Raw genomic sequence first — 17,241 nt, 5'->3', positions numbered from 1 at the left:
AATAAAAGCTGTATCTGATCTTACACGGGAAATTGGGTGGCAGCAGTGCTTTTGGTTTCTGTACTGAGGCATGCCAAGAGACTGCAGTAGGCACAGTGAAGATAAATGCAGTATACACAGGCTGAGTATACACAGGCTGGGGAAACGCAAGGTCTACAAAGACTTTAATTCAAGAGAACCTGCAGTAGCCCATGCTGGAGCTTCTCAGTTGTTCATGGGCACCTACCTGTGGTGCAGGGAGCACTGTACTCCTGTGTGGCAAACTCATCTGGAAAGCAGAAGAGAAAGGAGAGAGTGAACTGCCATGACCCCTGGCACTGCTGACAGAGGGACAGGTGCCAGAGATGCTTTTCCCAGGCTCCACAGCAGGCTGCTGACACCATCCCCAGCTTCCCTCCACAGATCTCAACTGGGGTGGGAGGAGCCCGAGTCACAGCCCCGTCTGGGGGCAGTGGCAGCAAGGCAGAGCCACCCCGAACAAGCAGTTCCAGCAGGTCTCTACCCCGGTGTGCCCAAGGGCTGCTCAGGCACCTTCTCCCAGCACACTGGGGTGGGGACAAAGAACTCTGTTGCTGCCAGCCTGGCGCAGCAGCCAGGACAGCAGAGACACAAGGAGCAGCAGGTCTGCCTGCAAACACAGGCACGGCTGTGCTCTGGGGCCAGACCTGAGCACAGGACCTTCAGCACCCACGGCTCTACCCTGGGCCCCTCTGCACTCAGAGAGCTCAAGGTGATGGCCCAGGCCAGCAGCAGCTGTGGGTCTGCACAGCTCCCATGCCACTCTACATATCCCACTGCCCACCCTTGCTCCCATGGGCGCTACCAACCCCCACTCACCTGTCTCGTAGTAGTCATAGACCTTCACCTGGGCTGGCTTCAGGCCCTGCACGGGGATGTCCCGCTCCACCGTGAAGGAGAAGCTGAGGGTCTCACTGCTCAGCTGGGAAAGGGAAGCGGTAGAGGGTCAGGGGAGGCTCCACATTGTCCCAGGCTCCCCTATGCCCATGTCCCCTCACTCTGCCCTGCCACCAGTCCCTGGCCCTGGGGGAACATGGGGCCTGCAGGCCTGGCTGAGGGCAAGGGGAATCCCTGGGGGAAGCTCTGCCCGGTGGCGAGGTCTGGGCCTGATCTGTGCACAGGTAGGAAGGACAGCCTGCTAAGGGCTGGGAAGAAAGTGGCAGTAAGTCTAAAATGTTAGAAGAAGTCAGTACAGGATTTGGTCCCATTCTTATCAGAGCCATGGTAGTTTTGAGTCCCAGATATTTTGCCCTATGTGGCCAAGAGTCCCAATGCTTGTGTTTCTGACTCATCCTTGCCCCAGACGGATACTCACCTTTTCCAGATATATTAGAACATGGTTGGTACTTAACTCTGTGCGCTCAATAACAGGGTGGCCTTCCAGCTGAAGGAAGAAGACCAAGATGTTACTGCACTGATGGTGGTCTCTCTGTGCCACTTGCACAGGCCTGTGAATGTAATGCACTCTGGATGAAATACTGTAGCACTCAGGGAACTAAGTCAGCAGCACAGAACTGCCTCCTTGTTGTGCCACATAGGTATCATGGTCCCCAGGCCTTCCATTCGCCAGTCTGGCTGATGAAGTACAACCTGGCTTCAGAAGAGACTTAGCACTGGTTCAAGCACAGTGATGGAACAATTAATTGAAAATATGTTCCTTCTGGCTTGCTAGTTCTGCACTATATTATTATAGCCTTTTTTTTCTAGTTCATGCCTGTATTCAGCATCTCCAATAGTTACCCAACACCTAAAAAGTTACAATGTTATGTTTTTAGATCAGCTGAGGGAAAAAGGAAACAGCATCACTTTAAATGTACTGTACACAGACACTGTTAATAGGGAGCTGTTGGGAAACAGTGAAAATAAAAGTTCCCATCACCAGTCTAAAGAAAAAGTTATTTAGTCTATTTTTCCTAGAGTGATAACATCATCTCCACTTGCACTGGCCTTAAGCCATGTATGAAAAGAGAACACTGTGTGTGTCAAATGTGCAGCTGACAATGGCAAAATCAAGCTGACACCCTGCAGTTTGCTACAAACATTTGAAAGGGTCTTGAAAATAAGAAGGTGGATGTTTTTCCCCCATACTCAGTACTGGTCAGGCCGCACATCAAATCCTGTGTTCATTTCAGGCCCCTCACTTCAGACATTGAGGTTCAGAGAAGGGCAGAGATGCTGGAGAAGGAACTGGAATGTAAGTCTTACAAGGAGTAACTGAGAATACTGGGATTGTTTAGTCTGAAGACAAGAAGGCTCAGGGGGACCTTATTCCTCTCTACAACTACCTGACAGGAGGTTGTAGCCAGGTGGGGTTTGGTCTCTTCTCACAGGCAAATAGCAAGAGGACAAGGGGAAATGGCCTGAAGTTTTGCAACAGAAGGTTTATGCTGGATATTAGGAAAAAATTCTTCACTGAAAGAGTGGTTAAGCACTGGAAAAGTCTGCCTAGGGAAGCGGTGGAGTTACCATCCATGGAAGTGTTCAAAAAAAGAGTAGACTTTGTGATATGGTAATGAGTAGGTATGGTGGGACTCGGTCAAAGGTTGGATTTGGAGGTTTTTTCCAACCTTAACTTGATCATTCTATGATTCAATGTTGTTTGTATGACAAACAGCATCCTACCTTCCTCACTGAGGACTTCAAGGGAATGAATCCCGACAGCATCTTCACATCAACAATCACCATGTTGGAGCTGTTGCGCTCTCCAGTGTAACTAAGGAATTGAGCAACAAAGGTTCAGTGCACATCAAGTCAAAGCTGAGGACACTTCCAGCTTATCCGTAGCACTTGGCACCACACCAAGTCCTGGCAGCCCAGCACCTTCTTCTCCAGTTATGCCAGGTTCTCCTAGTCATCTAGGCAGCCTCTCACTAGCCCGGCTCTAGGCTGCCCACACAATTTCACCACTGCAGGACCCAGCCCAGCTGCTTCTTGCCCACCATCCCAGGAATTCATTGTACCTCCAGGGCTTCCAGACTGGCTCACCCTGGGGACAACCAGACCTCCTCCAGCCCCCATGGCTGGACAGGAAGGCTCAGACCAAAACATAGACTCACCTGACATTTATGCCAATGTCAAAGGCCTTGTGAGCCTTGGAGTCCACACATGTCTCTGGGATAGTGTACACACGAAGCATGAAAGGTGCATCCTCCTGTGTGGGCTGCACGTTGTACCTCAGGCTTGTCTAGGGGACAGGCAGCAGCCATGTGTGAGCATGTGTGCGTGATGCCCAGTGTTGGAGAGAGGGGATGCTCTCCCCCATCCAGCCTCCCCACTCCTCCCATTCTCACAGCTCCTCCACACTGCAGGTCTTTCCCTCCTTCCCTCCCACTCGTTCTCTTCCACATAACTCTGCTCTTCTCCTCTTCCCTTTACCCAGAGCCTTCCCTCCCACTTCTCCTCTCTCTCCTGTCCCTTCTTCTCCAGGTGGAGATGGACTCAATGACCTTTAGGGTCTTTTCCAGCCTAGATGATTCTATGATTCTGCCCTCTCCATGGCTCCACCCTGGCAAGGGGCTCCCCTCCCAGGATGCCACCTATCCGTATCTCCCTCACCTGCAGGTAGACACATCCTTCACCAGACACCTCCACGCTGTACTCCCCTGGCACCCGGGGAAGGGACATGCGCTGGAGCAGCAGCCGATTGGTGGGATCCACTTGGAAGTCTTGCTGGAAGTTCCCTCCAGATTGCAGGGTCACTTTGGAAGCTGCCCCGCTCTTGGCATAAGTGAGAGCTCCATACAGGGACAAGGCTTGGAGAGCCACCACTGTGTCCTGAAAGAGACAGATCCCAGCACCCAGGGGGGTGCAGTCAGCCTTGCCATAGCCTGCCCTCCCACAGGTCTGCCCTTTGTGTTGGCACCCTCCCATCCATCCTTCACTTTCTCCAGTGTTAAGTAGAAAAGACAGAGGCAAAGATCAGCTTTTGCATGTTTCCATTCCATTCCTGTGTCCTCTGGATAGCAGTTGTAGGTTCCATGACCTCCTTGGTGTGGAGCTGTGCACAGCCTTCCCTTGCACTTTACAGGACAAAGCAGCAATTTTATATGCACAAACAAAGTGCAGCATGAGCCCTCTCCAACGGCACAAACACACGTTCCTTGTGTCCCTATCATTCTGCCCCACCGTGTCAAGAAAATCAGGTCATTAATCAAAGTTTCAGTCATTCCCAAGGACACTACCTGACATACTTGCCTCTAGCATTTCAAGCACTTGGCATGGTGGGTACTGCATGGATATACTGCAGGTCTAATGTTCCCACCTTCCTGGCAAACCTTACTGGGCTCCCACCTGGCTCTCTGACATGTCCCATCCTGCGACATTGATGTGCGAAGTCGCAGGAGGGAACGGGAAGCAGCTCACCTGGGTGGAGGAGAAGCCTCCATTGGGATTCTGCTGACCACTGATCCACTTTGCAATATGAGATGCAAATGACAGCTCCTCCTGGGAAGGTGCTGGCTGAGAGGTGAGGTAAGCAAGGAGCACATAGGCTGTCATCTCCACTTCAGCAGAGGGAGCTCGGTAGCGATAGTAGGGGAGATCAACCTCTGGCTCTTTCCCAGGTCGCTGCCAATGAACGGACCCATCTTCGCAAGAGGCAGGGAGCGTGGAGACAAGACAACAAGCAATTACTACTAGTTATTGCAGGGGACTTCTTGATCTGCTGCAACTCCAGGTGAGAGGCTGCAACTCCAGGTGAGAGGCTGCAGCCTCCAGGATGCATCTGTCATGCAGGATGAAGGGGGAAGGGTTAGGGTTACACATTTTGTGGGTTTACAGCTAGTCTGAGAATGCTGAGCCTCACGCCTAGATTTCCCCACCAACAAAAGCCATTTTATCAAGGGAAGATACAAGGCCTATGAAAGAGATGTCCCACCAGGAGTACTCACCCTCTTTCACAGCTTCCTTTTCAAGTGAGTCAAGCAATGTCTTCCGCTTGTCTGTTTTCCCTGCCAGGGCAAATGCATATGCTAGCAGTGCCTTGGTGTACACATGGTTTTCTTTCTGATCTGCCGCTGTTTCCAGGCAGAACAGAGCATTTCGTATCAATGAGTGCTGGAGAGAGATAACCAGTGATTAGAAGGCTCAGAAGAAATGAGGTTTTTTGACTTACTAAGAGCACATCATCCCACTGAACTTTCAGGAGGGATCTGCCAGAATGAGATCTAAAAACGAGTAGGGTTCAATGTGTTTCAGAAATAAAAAATTGACAGCACCAAATTCTTATGTCACAGGGCTCAACAACCAAGTCATTTTCCAGTTTGACATACTGTGTCATAGACTAACAGAACACAATTGACTCAAGTTAGGACGCAGCCACGTACAGTTACAGGCAGAGGAATCTCCAGCAACGCGATAGTGATGTAGGCTGTCAGCGAGACCTCGTTGTCTACTCCACCCTGCAGGGAAATACAAACGGAGATGCTGACCCCACCTAGCTTCTTATGTTCAGTCTTTTCTCCCACTCCAGTGAGCATACACTATTCTGCATTGTAAAGCCTTAGCTTTCCCCCTTCCTTTTGCAGCTGACGTGGAGGTATCAATTCCACTGATTAGTGCAGGTTGGTGATCATATAGAATGGCAAATGGCAACCCCCCTAGTGTTTGCCATTGACATGGCAATATCCCACTTGTCTGTACGTTCAAGAAGCCTCAACTGCACCTATCTGACTCATGTAAAGTTCTAGACTCATGAAGTAATGACCAGGTAGACACGTCACCTTCATGGCATTGTTCAGGAGTGTCCCAGAACTCTGGAAACATCCATTCTCCTTCTGTTTGTAGGACAGCCAGACAAAAGCATCCTGGATGTGCTTCTCGTCTATGAAGACATGATGCCGAGCCTGGGCAAAGGACTTGAGGACAAAAGCTGTGAGCCTGAAAGGGAGAAAGAGAAAGGGTCTGAGCAAGTCTGTTGCCCATCTCAAGTGACAGGGTTCATGTACACATCATCTGTCTGGAGAAAGACAAGAAGGCCTGGGGAACTGTGGGCCAATTAGTCAAACCTCATGTATTTTGTATCCTCATCTCAAAATATTCTGCCAAAAAACTTCTTTCCACCTTGATTTTTGTCCCTCTCTCGGTTCATAAAACCCTGTGATCCCTTCGTGTTGAGGCTACAGTTTGGAGGACAATGATTGTATCTAAAAAAACCTCCTCTTTAGAAAATGTAGGGAATTGCATGCTAATTAGTTAAATAGCTGTATAACAGTAGTACTCATAATTACAGGGAAGAATAATTAAATTTCTGCTAGTTCATGGTCTGCTGGTCTACAAATAGCATTTCCTATTTACGTCAGGCAGTATTCATTATAAATATGTGAGTGAGAAAGAGGAGCATATAGGGAAGGCATAGGTGACATTGAAATCTCACCAGGTGTTCCCTGGTTGGCCATAACGCGGTCCAAAGGTACTGTAAGACCCATCTGTGTGTTTGTAGTTCAGCTGCCTCTGATAACCTGCAATGGAGAGTTAAAGCAAGATTCAGATGCCAGAAAGAGTCTGCTAAGGGATGGGGAAACAGAAAAACAGTTGTGTCAGCAAAGGCAGATGAGAGAGGAGTAGGTCAGTCCTCCTAGCCAATACAAAGTACTGGCATATCCCCAGCTCCATGCATTGCTTGTACTGCATGAGGAAAAGCAATACCTGCCTTTCTTCAGAAGGAAAGCAAGACATATTAATGACAATCAATAAGTCACTGTAGCAGCTCACCTGACAACTCTGCACTGCATTGCCACCCAATGAGAAAAGTGGGTCCAATGATCAGGTACCGTAATGTTTAAGCAACAGAAAATAATCAAGGGAAAAACAGTGAAGGGTCTTCTCAGGCATGCAGCAGAGACCATCTGTGTATGAGAGAAGCTCTCTTTCCAGATCTGGCCAACATTTGACAAAACCACCCCAGGCAGGATCTGGAAGAAAGCCAAAGCAGAAGCAAAAGCTGTGTCCCAGCTTACCGCTCACTAAGTATCCAATGGCCTTGGATTTGACCTCCTCACTCAGCTGCCCTGTCTTGTTCAGATAGTCCAGGACATAGATGTTGGGTGCAAAGAGGACCATGTTCTGCTCCCCACAGCCAAATGGCATCTGGAGGAGCTGGTGCAGGTTCTGCATGGCAGTGCCCATGATGTCACCTGGGGAGCAGGAGATACCAGAAGGATGTTTAAAATACTTAGGGCTGGCTAGAATAAGAGGAAGCTGAATGAGAGAAGCAGGAAATATCAGAGAAGAACAAAAGACAATTTAGGTTGATAAAGATCCTGGAAAAAAACACAGAACAGCAACAGAAGAGAGGGAAATGAGATAAAAGTTAGGGCACTGTGAGAACACTGAGAAACAGGGCATGCAGAAAGGAGAAAAGAAAGAGCATAACTGGAAGGGAAAGTGCTGAAGACAGAAGAGATTAAACACAAGAGTGAGCTATGCTAGAAACCAGAAGAAAAAGCTGAGAGGTAGAAGGCCAACACAAAGAAGCAGAAACAGCACATGGTTCTTCTGCTAAGCTATTCACTCACCCAGCACTGAGAAATATGCTCTGCCTGAGTCTTGTACCACATTTGTGGGTAGCAACAGGGAAAACTTCTCTTTCACAGGCACTCCTGAGAAAGAAACAAGACCCAAACAGCTTCAGTGAGGTTTCAAGAAGTGCCTAATGGAAGAGGAGGAGGCCTCAGTGAAACATTTCCTATCAGAAATGCCCTGACTTCAGTAACTTCATATTTTCCTGGCTATAACATGATCTCTGAATGAAACCACTCCCAAGCACTTTTAGTTGTTGTAGATCTGTGTCTACAGCTTTTTCCTGGCTGCACTAGAAAACAAGAGACAGAATTTAAGACTCCAATGTCAGCACTCGAGAGAACAGGGACGCAAACATTCATCCTAAATCTGTCCTAGCTCCCTATGATGCTTAAGCAGGATGGTCCATTCTTTAGGACTTTCTTTTGTCTTATGTCTCAGACTCCCAACTAATGGGGCATGTTTTGATTACACAAAAATATCAGACTATCAGGAATATAATAGAAGCAGGCCTCCTCCAGGCACATCCCACCCATCAAAGCACACGGGAACAAATGGAGAGAGTGGGAAGAGTGGACTTTACCTTTTACACAGAGCACAGAATTCTGGGTTGTTTCCTTCTCAACTCCTTCCGGCTTGGGTAGGATGAAGGAAAACAAGACAGGTGAAAAGTTAGTGAGACAGGAAATACAGACAGACAGGAATCCTTAACAAGGACAGAGAGATAAATAAAAAGGAAAATGAGGGAACTGAAAAAGGAGAAGCAGTCACAAACATTACCTGAAATACAGAGCTCTGAAAAAATAATCTAAGCAAATAAAAGAAATATGATCCTAAATGATTAGTGTTGTGTGTGAAGGAAGGGCATGAAAAGGAGAGGAGAACACTGCAGGACTATCACATGGGTGACCTGTAAATATTTTATGCAGTGAGAAACACTTAACACCCTTGTAACAAAAGGACTGCAGGATTAGAGAGACCTATCCTGAAGAGATTTCTGCAGTGCTGCTTACCATAATGCTTTAGATGCTTTAGGGGAAAAAAAAATGTGTATGTCAATAATAGAAAGAGAAGATGTTGTATGCTGTAATATCTGATGCCACTACTGGTAGCATACAACATAGTGGACAAACATTAGAGAATTTTATGATACAGAGAAAAACTAAGAACATAGAATCTACCTGCCAGATTACCACACTCAGTGTATAATAAATTAGTAATTACCTATAAAGGATATCCAATTCTGCCCCATAATATTTCCTTATGTACAATATCACATCAGCAACTCTTTTTGCCACAGGAAATGGATAAGATGTAAAATTTTTACATGTTTTCATAGACTTTTACAATAACTGGAGTTTTGAGGGGTCTTCTTTACAGTCATCAAATTTCCATAGATGCTTGTGAATCCCCCACCTTCATCCTCGTGCCAGACTATGTTATCAAATCAGAACTGCAAAACACTCAGCTTGAGGCAGTTTGCTTGGCCACTCAACTAGCTGAGAGGCAGCATGTGCTGACTGGCCCATTCTTACTGAAGGTGTCTCAAAAGAAGGAGAGAGGCTATAAAAAGGGTGTATTGGAATAGGAGTTAAAGGGAAGGATGGACTGGAGTAGAAATGCCGTTATTATAGGAGATACGGAAAGTTTAGTGTACCAGGAGACACAACACAGATTACTAAGCTGCAGTCTTTATGCAGCCCTGTCAAAGTATAAAGATGATATAAGCCCATCATATTGCCATTCTGCATTGTGATCTCATAAAATCATAGACCGGGCCAGATTAGAAGGGTTCCCAAAAGGTCATCTGGTCCAACCTTTAATGAGAAAAGGACCCTAGATAAGACTATCTAGCATCCTGTCCAATTGTATGCCAGCATCCACAGTTACCCACAGGAAAGCTCAGTGCTCCCTTCCCACAGCCCACATACCTCCACCAGCAGCTGTCTGATGACTGTGTCCTTCCGCCCTTTCTCAGGGGTCTCCACAATGTAGTTCCCGCAGGGCTGCTGGTTCTGTAGGGCCTCAGTGCTCACCAAGAACTCCACCTGCCCTGGAGGAAACAGGGGTCAGTCAGCCCTGCCAGGCAGAGCCAGGCAAGGGGAGTCACTGCCACTTCCAGGAGTTTCAACGTGCAGGCTCATGGATGGGGATTTCTGTCATATCTAGGCCCTGTTTCTTCCCCACAAAAACAAAACTGTCTATACCAGAAGCCATCCTGGAGCAGATGAGCTGCACTGTCATTGAAAGGTGACTCTGGTGACTCTTTCCCAGAATCTAGGACAGTGTTGAGAATGACCAGTCCCACTGCTATTCAGCATTCTGCTACCCTGCATGGACACCATAGCTGCTACCACAACACTTAATAACAATGAAAACAGAATATGAAGATCCCATGGAGAAGATATCTAATCTCGGGGAGGAATGGAGCTAACGCAATATGTCTGCTGTCCAACAATGTCTCTGGCTTGCGAGATGCTATCCAAGGGCCATAAGGCTTGATGGTACTGCATGTGGTGCCAGATACAGTCTTGGACACTATGAATCTCCAGTGTTTGCCTCCCACATAACCCCAGATCAGACACACTCAACTGAAATGGTTTTGAGGGAAACATGTTGGTCTAACACCCAATAGGTGAAGAGGAAGAAGAGCACAGAGAAACCTTTCCTGCAGTTGTTAGCACCCTGAGACCTTTACCTAGAGATTTTGGAGTCACCAGCCAAGCCACGGTTTTCCTCCCATTCTCACAAAGACAGTGAGATGTTTCATCCTTTTCCGCTGGAATAGCCAGGAAATTAGTAGACTGAGCCAGAGTCACACTGACCTGCCAGTTGTAGAGAGAGTTGCAATCAGGGAAGGGTGATCCCGAAGGAGGGGGAGCTAGGAAGCCATAGAAATAGCTGTTTCTTCAGTAGCAAAGGAGCAGGGAACTGAAGTTGTGGGTTCTGCATTTGGAGTATATAGGAGAAATAACATAAGAATTTCCAGGGTGAAGAGCCTAGGTCTACTGAGAGATAAGATAAGAAGGCTAGGTGGAAGGCAAGAGGTGTACAAGAAGGTACATAGGTACAGAGAAGGATTTAAACCTCCCTTACCCTGATGCAGGCGGTCAGGTAGTTGAAAACGGTGGCTTTCAGCGTGAAGGACTCGCCACGCACTACAGAGTAGGGCATGGTGAGCTCAACAAAGAAGGGCTGGAAGGCCCTGAGGGACACTGTTGGAGACAGGCCAAAGCCTGTGTCTGCTGAAGTGCAGAATGCATTGGCTTTCCACTCGGTGATGGTGTCAGGTATGGTCACATCTAGATCAGCATTTCCCTCAGAGCTGATGAAGCACAGAAGCAAGGACAGAGGGATGATTTTTATGGCATTTTGTTGACAAGCTGTACCTATTTTGGCCTATGAAATAGTATTGTCTGTGTGAATTACGGGGTACAGTATGTTTGCTACTGTAGGACCACTCTACATCTTCTTCCAGTCCACTCCTTGGACAAACTTAACCATGGCTGAAAGTAATTTCATCTCAGAGGATTGCCAAGTGATCTCTGCAAACAGTGAAGGACTTTCTGGTATTGAAAAGGCTGGCAAACAGTTTGGGATTCATATTTTCACCTTATAAACCCAGTTTTATTTAAAAGGAATGAACTGGCTCAAGGTACTCACCTTATAGGTACTAAACTCCAAATCCAGGTTTCTGGGAAATACTTTCGGACTGTCTCTGTCACCACTTCAGGAGTGCTTGAGGTCTCATAAATTCTATCCGCCTCAATGCCTGCATGTGATGAGATGAAAAAGAAATCAATTACTGATAATTCTAAACAAGCAAGACCTGTATCAGCACCATGCTTCAGTCTGAGAAAGTGTCAATCTATGTGGCAATCAGCAGCAGACGCTTGTGGCTGTAGAGAGCACTAGTACCAGCAGCAGTGAAATTTAAGGTGCACTTCCTATTAGAAAGAAGACCTAGCCTTCCATTATTTCCTGCTGGAAAGAGGATCCAGAGGATCTCAAGGTTTGCAGAGCAGCACTTTATGAGGTTTAAAAAAAAAGGATTTAGAGCAAAAACTTATTTAGGAACTTCTGTGCAAACAGCCTTTTCCCTTTCAGGTACAGCCTTGATGTGACCATCTTCTCCATCCTATCAGGCCAGCTAGCACTGGAACTAGCACTAGGACTCTGTTGCAGGTTTTTTTTGTAGGGTCATTGTGACTCAGAAAACCACCTTCCTGCCTCTTCAAGAACTACAATGAAGATGGTCAAAACAAAAACATGCAGCTGGAATTTGGGAGGAGTAAAAAGGACTATTTTGACTAAAACAAAGTTTTCACATGCAAAACTTATTCTCAATAAAATATTCCGTGTTTGGGATTAAATTTGGTAAAAAAATTGTTTTACTTCAGTTTTGAACAACTGGAAAACAAAGATGGGGTGAGTGGGACTTGCTTTGACTGGCTTTTACAATCAGAAACAAAAATGCATCCAAACAGATAAACAAGAAAAGTTCTTAATTTGGTCATCTTTACTTTGGCTAAATTAATTTCTGCACTTGGATAACAATTGTGTAGCTAACAAATATTCATACTATTTGTGCAACAGGCACCTCCAGAGTCTAAGAAGGTCTCAGGGCACAACTGAAAGAATCTATCAGAGGTGTATCACATAGCTCCTAGCAAAAGTGACAGGTGGCTTGCTTTTATTTGTCTACTGTGGTATTTCAGTCTTCTTACTGCTGCCTATTTCAGTTTACAGTAATTAAAAAGCACCTATCCTGCATCTTAGCAACTTGTGTCAGAAGTTGAAATTGTTTTCAAACTGGACACATACAAAAGTGCAGGTTCTTGTGCCAAGGGAAAACTCTCTGAATCAGCTATCCAGATAGAATAACTTGTAATTTCTAAGATATTTCCCTTTATATGAGACTCTGAAGAATGATAAGGCCAATTCTGTTGCCCAAAGAGTTACAGTGTAAGAGTTGAGATAGACCTTAGAAATAGAATGGGTCAGTTTCAGACTGAACTTCTACCACATATATCTTCTCATTCCCAAGGTCTACCAATTTGTCACTGAAAAATTTGTCACGCACTTCATAGTTTTAACCATACATAAAACTGGCTGAGTCAATGAGAACAGCCTGAAAATGGTACTGGAGGTTCCTTAAGTGATAATCTGAGAAAAGGAGTCTACTGTGAAAGCCTAATGAACAGAGAATTCAGCAGCAGAATAATACCCTCTTCTCTGCCAGAGTCTTTGAAAACTGCCTGGTTCTGTTGACTTCTAATGTGGAGTTATCAAAATTTGTCTGTAGACCTTCAGAACCTAGCAAAACCCATTCAGAACCTGAAATCTCTGAACCCATCAATTCAGTACTATTTCCAAGGTTTCAGTTCACAACCCCAGCTCTTGTTTAAGTATTCACCCCAAAATACAAACAGGTTCTCTGTTCAGAACAGAAGTGATAACAAAAGCCTTTACCACTTGTCCTCATTGCATACATAGGTGCTCCAGCTGCGACTAAAGGTGATGCATGGCCGGCATGTCGAAAGAAGGAGCTGGCGTAATTATCGGGGCTGCAGTACCAAGGTTTCCTCACCTTGGTATTTGTGAAAATCTTTAAACCCATATCCTGTGGGAGAGAAACCAGACACATTTTTTTATTACTGAATCCTGTTGAGGTTTACACAGCAGACCTGACCGCCTCAAAATGGAAAAGTTGTTACTGTGTGTGGATTGGACCTTGAGACAATCCCCTCAGCCTTGGGTCTGAGTGCCTGGGTGGCTCAGAGAGACCAAAGTATATATCCCCTCTGTTTCTGGGCCACAGGTTCCAGTCCCAGTCCAGCCTAGGGGTCAGGATGAGCCAGGGAGTTTTCTCTCTGGAAGGAAATGTCTGTGACTACAATGCAGCTCAAAGGTGCATTGATTTATTCGAGCTAACTGATGTCATGGAATTATTTATCCTCAGGTAGAACCTCATTTCAAGTCAACCTCAAAGCTTTTCCTGTGAGAAGAAGACTTTGAGACTGATCCCTTTTCCAGTAGAGCAAAGCTGGCAAGACAAGTAAAGCCTATGACTCTCACTGAGCGCGCCTCTGGATAAAAATTAGTGTCAGATTACTCAGATTCACAAACCCTTCCCTTGTTACATTGCACAATGCCACAGAAGGCTTAGGCATTTTCAATCATTCTCCCACTCCACTCCACAACCATGGAAGAGGTCTATACCTTTAGGATGCTGTAAGTGTCCTCTTCATTCATCTCCATTACTGGAGCATAGGTGATCCCGTCCACAACTATTTGCTTCACGGGAATGCAATTGTCCAGGGGATCCTCAAAGAGCATGTTTGGACCATGCTGATAGCCATGCAATTCCTTCACTGGCAGTAAGTTATACACCTAGGCAGAAAGAGACAAAGTATTTGGTATATTTAGCGTCCGCTGTTATAAAACACAACTCAGGAAGTTGGATGTAAGCACCATAAAAGTCACATCCTGAGCACATACACCCACATTCCCATGATCCTCCCTGTGGCGGGAGCAACAGGAGTCTGGGAATCAAAAAAGGCATGCAAATTTGAAGATACTGTATCATTTTTTATGGACTGCATGTTAATCTGGGTATTATGGCTCAAATATGTAAAAAATTACACTGGCCAAAACATCTGTAGTACTTTGTCTCTACTCAGGGATTGTCATTTTCTGCTTGGCAAAAGGGGAATAAACTCTTTGACACTAATCCAAGAAAATTAATCCATGAATGGAGAGAGTAACTGAAAAATTGTCATCAAATACACAGCAATGCTTGACTCTGGCCAAAACAAGCAGGATCCCTACGAAAGCTTTCTAATTGCCATCCCTACAGTCGCACAAAACCTGTAAGAAACAACTGGAGCCCATTTCTCATTTTTTGCCCCCTTGAAGAAGATGACAAACAGCACAGGGGAGTTTTGTGTCAGCTCTGACAAGAGGGACTGTTCCCTGTTTCCATCCCAGCACTGGGCTGCACTTGCCAGGTTTTGACATGTTCCACAGACTAAGAACTTACAGAGGTAGGTGACAGGTCAGCTTCTGGCTTCATGAGGAGAACGCTCTTGTCCACAGCACGGACAGCACAGAGGGAGTTCGGGGAGGCTCTGAACAGCAAGTGAGCATCAGAGGAAGGCAGGCCTTCTGAAGAAGAGAAGTTTAAGTCCACCTGTAACCACAGGAAAAGCTATGTCACAGATGCCCTACTCTTGCACGACTTTTCCTTCCAGTTGAGCACATTCAGTTCTAACCTTACAAAGCCCCCACAGACTTTCACACCTCCTCCTACACTCCCTCTATGCTACTGTTCCCTTCCTGCAGGGCGAGGGGAATCAGTACTAAGAATTCTTGGCAACTTCAGGCATCACAATTGCTCGTATAACTTTTAAGGTGGTTTTGGGTTTATGGTCATTGTGAGCATGATGAGATAATCCCACATAGTGGCTAGATGTGTTCAGGCAATGGAGCATGGTCTTGAACCAGGACAAGTCTCTGTACTGCACCCAGATATTGTCTGTGGAGAGAAAACCAGCTTGCAAACACCTTGCTTAGTAGATTCTTTGGTAACATGAGAAGCAGTGATGCCTTGGAGCAATACTGCAATATCCACTGGCTGGTAACGATTCTGAAGAGCTGGCCTGTTTGCTGAGGCATGCCAGACTTCTCCAAAACCTAACTCACAACTCTAACAATGCCCTACCTACCTGTGCCCTGGAAGTTCTTGCTAGCAAAAGTTGTTGTCACCATCATATCACATGATTTTGTAATAAGATGGCTGACCTGCATAAATCTTCTCTCTTCTCAGCAGTACAAATCCTCCCTGAACATGCAATGATCAAAGCATCCTCAGAGTAATCTGCTGCCCGACAAAGCAGCATCAGCTGCCAGTTTCCCTCATGTCCCAACCAGAAAGCCTCCAACTCTCCCAGGGTGGACTCTTGAGACTGCAAAAAAACATTCTCCAGGAAATGGCAGAAAAAGGACTGTAGCAAGCTTGTTACTAGGAAAACTGCCTAGCATAGAGACAGCCCTAAGTCTGTCCTATCCAGACTGACAACAGCTTTGTATTCAGCATGCTTTCAGAGAAGAAAGCAGTATCCAATCATGTAAATCATTTGGCACTTGGCTTGCAGACAGACCTTAATGCAGTCCATAGTATGACCTTTAGTACATGAACAAAATTCAGGTGACTAAGCTCATATAGTGTAACCAGTCTCAAGAACTCATTTAGCTTGTATTTTAGCAGAACAAGGGACTGTCTTCAGCAGCGTCTAGTATTCTTAAGTCCCCAAGGAAATTTTTCAGGTTGTTCTCTTCTTAGGACTGCTCTTATATCAATCTGCTCTTCTGCATAAAGAATATGGGGGGTTGAAAGAGAAAAATAGTGCATGTGCTCACAGAGAGGAAGCTTTATTTTTCTGCACTCTTTCAGTCTCACCACTGCTATTGAAGATCACTGTACACTGCTCGGAAGGTTCAGTCAAGGTTTATCTCCATTTACATACAATAGAAATTAAAATGACAGGATGAGTTTTACAGCAGCTGAGAGATATGACAAGTATTAGCTTTGCCCACTGGATTAGGGCTATGTGTGTTTTATTTTTGCTTGGTGGCTCCATAAGCCATTGATGGAATGAGTTTATGTGAAAGGAAGTGAAATAGATGTGTTGCACTATGAACAAATCATGCATCTCCACCACATTTTTCTTAGCCAGGACCATCTGTGGGATCAGTGGCTCTGACTAGTTGCTAACAGGGGTTTTATCAGTGTAGTCCCTGCTAGCATTTTTTTTCCAACAGTTGATATCCTCCAGGTTAGCACAAAACAGTAAGCAGTGATGCCACCTACAGTTGATACGCTGCTTGTCCAGTGTTAGTAAATCCAAAGAAATTAGCTTAGCCAGGCTAAATCTTAAGTAAGCAAGCTTGACCACATTGCAGTCTGATAGTTGCTGCCTCAAGAAGTGGACACTTACCTTATTGTTGAAACATAATTCTATGTCGAACTTGGCTGAATCAGCGATCACCTCCCTGCTGGGGGCAGTGGTGTAAACAAGTACTTGGGCCATTGGAGCAATATCAGCTTGTACAGGCAGTTGTAGCAAGAAGACACCACTGGCTAGAAAAAAAAGCAAGGGTAAAAAGTTAAGGTGCAAGAAACCCTCTCTTGGAGCAGCCAAAATTCAAAGTTTGACTTTATGCTGAACTTCATCCTAGCCATTACGAAACTCCGGGAATCCAAGTGGGATAAATTGGTGCTCACAGAGATGCGTAAGTCTCACTGTCTGACTGAAAAGGCCTGTTTCCCAATGCATAAGTGTGCTGAATTCTGCTTTGGTTTCTAAAACAGACCATCAGACTGTGTCTCTGAGGAATACTGAGCCCCAGAAAATGTCAGAACAAAGACAGCTGGCACAGAGGATTAGAGCAAATCTGTGCAAAGTCTAAATAAAGGCAGAGAAAATAAAGGTCATACTCTTCCCAGATCTTAGGGGACATGGAGTTGTGGATCCCTGCATTTATATGGAAGCAGAGTGTATGTCTGCCACAGTTCCCTAGCCTCCCACAACAGTGACAATTTGGTAGGGAAGAGGGACTCACCACTCTCCTGGTCCAAATCCAGAATGTGGGTGCCTGCTTGCTTAATGTTTCCCTTGGCCATCACCTGAATGGAAGCAGAAA

The 17,241-nt window shown here is 45.8% G+C and overlaps 1 protein-coding gene across 1 annotated transcript in view; it reads right to left on the bottom strand.

Moving 5' to 3' along the window:
• Window positions 1–17,241, bottom strand: part of A2M (alpha-2-macroglobulin) — a 29,922-nt gene that overhangs the window by 760 nt on the left and 11,921 nt on the right. The window contains exons 13-35 of the mRNA XM_027723902.2: window positions 17,161–17,224; window positions 16,536–16,678; window positions 14,579–14,728; window positions 13,759–13,929; window positions 13,009–13,159; window positions 11,200–11,308; window positions 10,633–10,861; window positions 10,235–10,361; window positions 9,468–9,589; window positions 8,120–8,171; window positions 7,533–7,616; window positions 6,975–7,151; window positions 6,392–6,476; window positions 5,739–5,895; window positions 5,343–5,417; window positions 4,908–5,073; window positions 4,381–4,604; window positions 3,574–3,792; window positions 3,075–3,202; window positions 2,641–2,731; window positions 1,334–1,402; window positions 838–940; window positions 227–268 (exon numbers count right to left, since the gene is read on the bottom strand). Of these exons, the coding sequence (XP_027579703.1) occupies window positions 227–268; window positions 838–940; window positions 1,334–1,402; window positions 2,641–2,731; window positions 3,075–3,202; window positions 3,574–3,792; window positions 4,381–4,604; window positions 4,908–5,073; window positions 5,343–5,417; window positions 5,739–5,895; window positions 6,392–6,476; window positions 6,975–7,151; window positions 7,533–7,616; window positions 8,120–8,171; window positions 9,468–9,589; window positions 10,235–10,361; window positions 10,633–10,861; window positions 11,200–11,308; window positions 13,009–13,159; window positions 13,759–13,929; window positions 14,579–14,728; window positions 16,536–16,678; window positions 17,161–17,224 (2,938 nt within the window). The remainder of the gene's footprint in view (window positions 1–226; window positions 269–837; window positions 941–1,333; window positions 1,403–2,640; window positions 2,732–3,074; window positions 3,203–3,573; window positions 3,793–4,380; window positions 4,605–4,907; window positions 5,074–5,342; window positions 5,418–5,738; window positions 5,896–6,391; window positions 6,477–6,974; window positions 7,152–7,532; window positions 7,617–8,119; window positions 8,172–9,467; window positions 9,590–10,234; window positions 10,362–10,632; window positions 10,862–11,199; window positions 11,309–13,008; window positions 13,160–13,758; window positions 13,930–14,578; window positions 14,729–16,535; window positions 16,679–17,160; window positions 17,225–17,241) is intronic.

Source organism: Pipra filicauda, unplaced genomic scaffold (genome assembly GCF_003945595.2).
Source record: "Pipra filicauda isolate LSUMZ 115617 unplaced genomic scaffold, ASM394559v2 scaffold183_size1465899_pilon, whole genome shotgun sequence".
Lineage (NCBI taxonomy): Eukaryota > Metazoa > Chordata > Aves > Passeriformes > Pipridae > Pipra > Pipra filicauda.
This window is presented reverse-complemented; position numbering and strand designations above follow the sequence as displayed.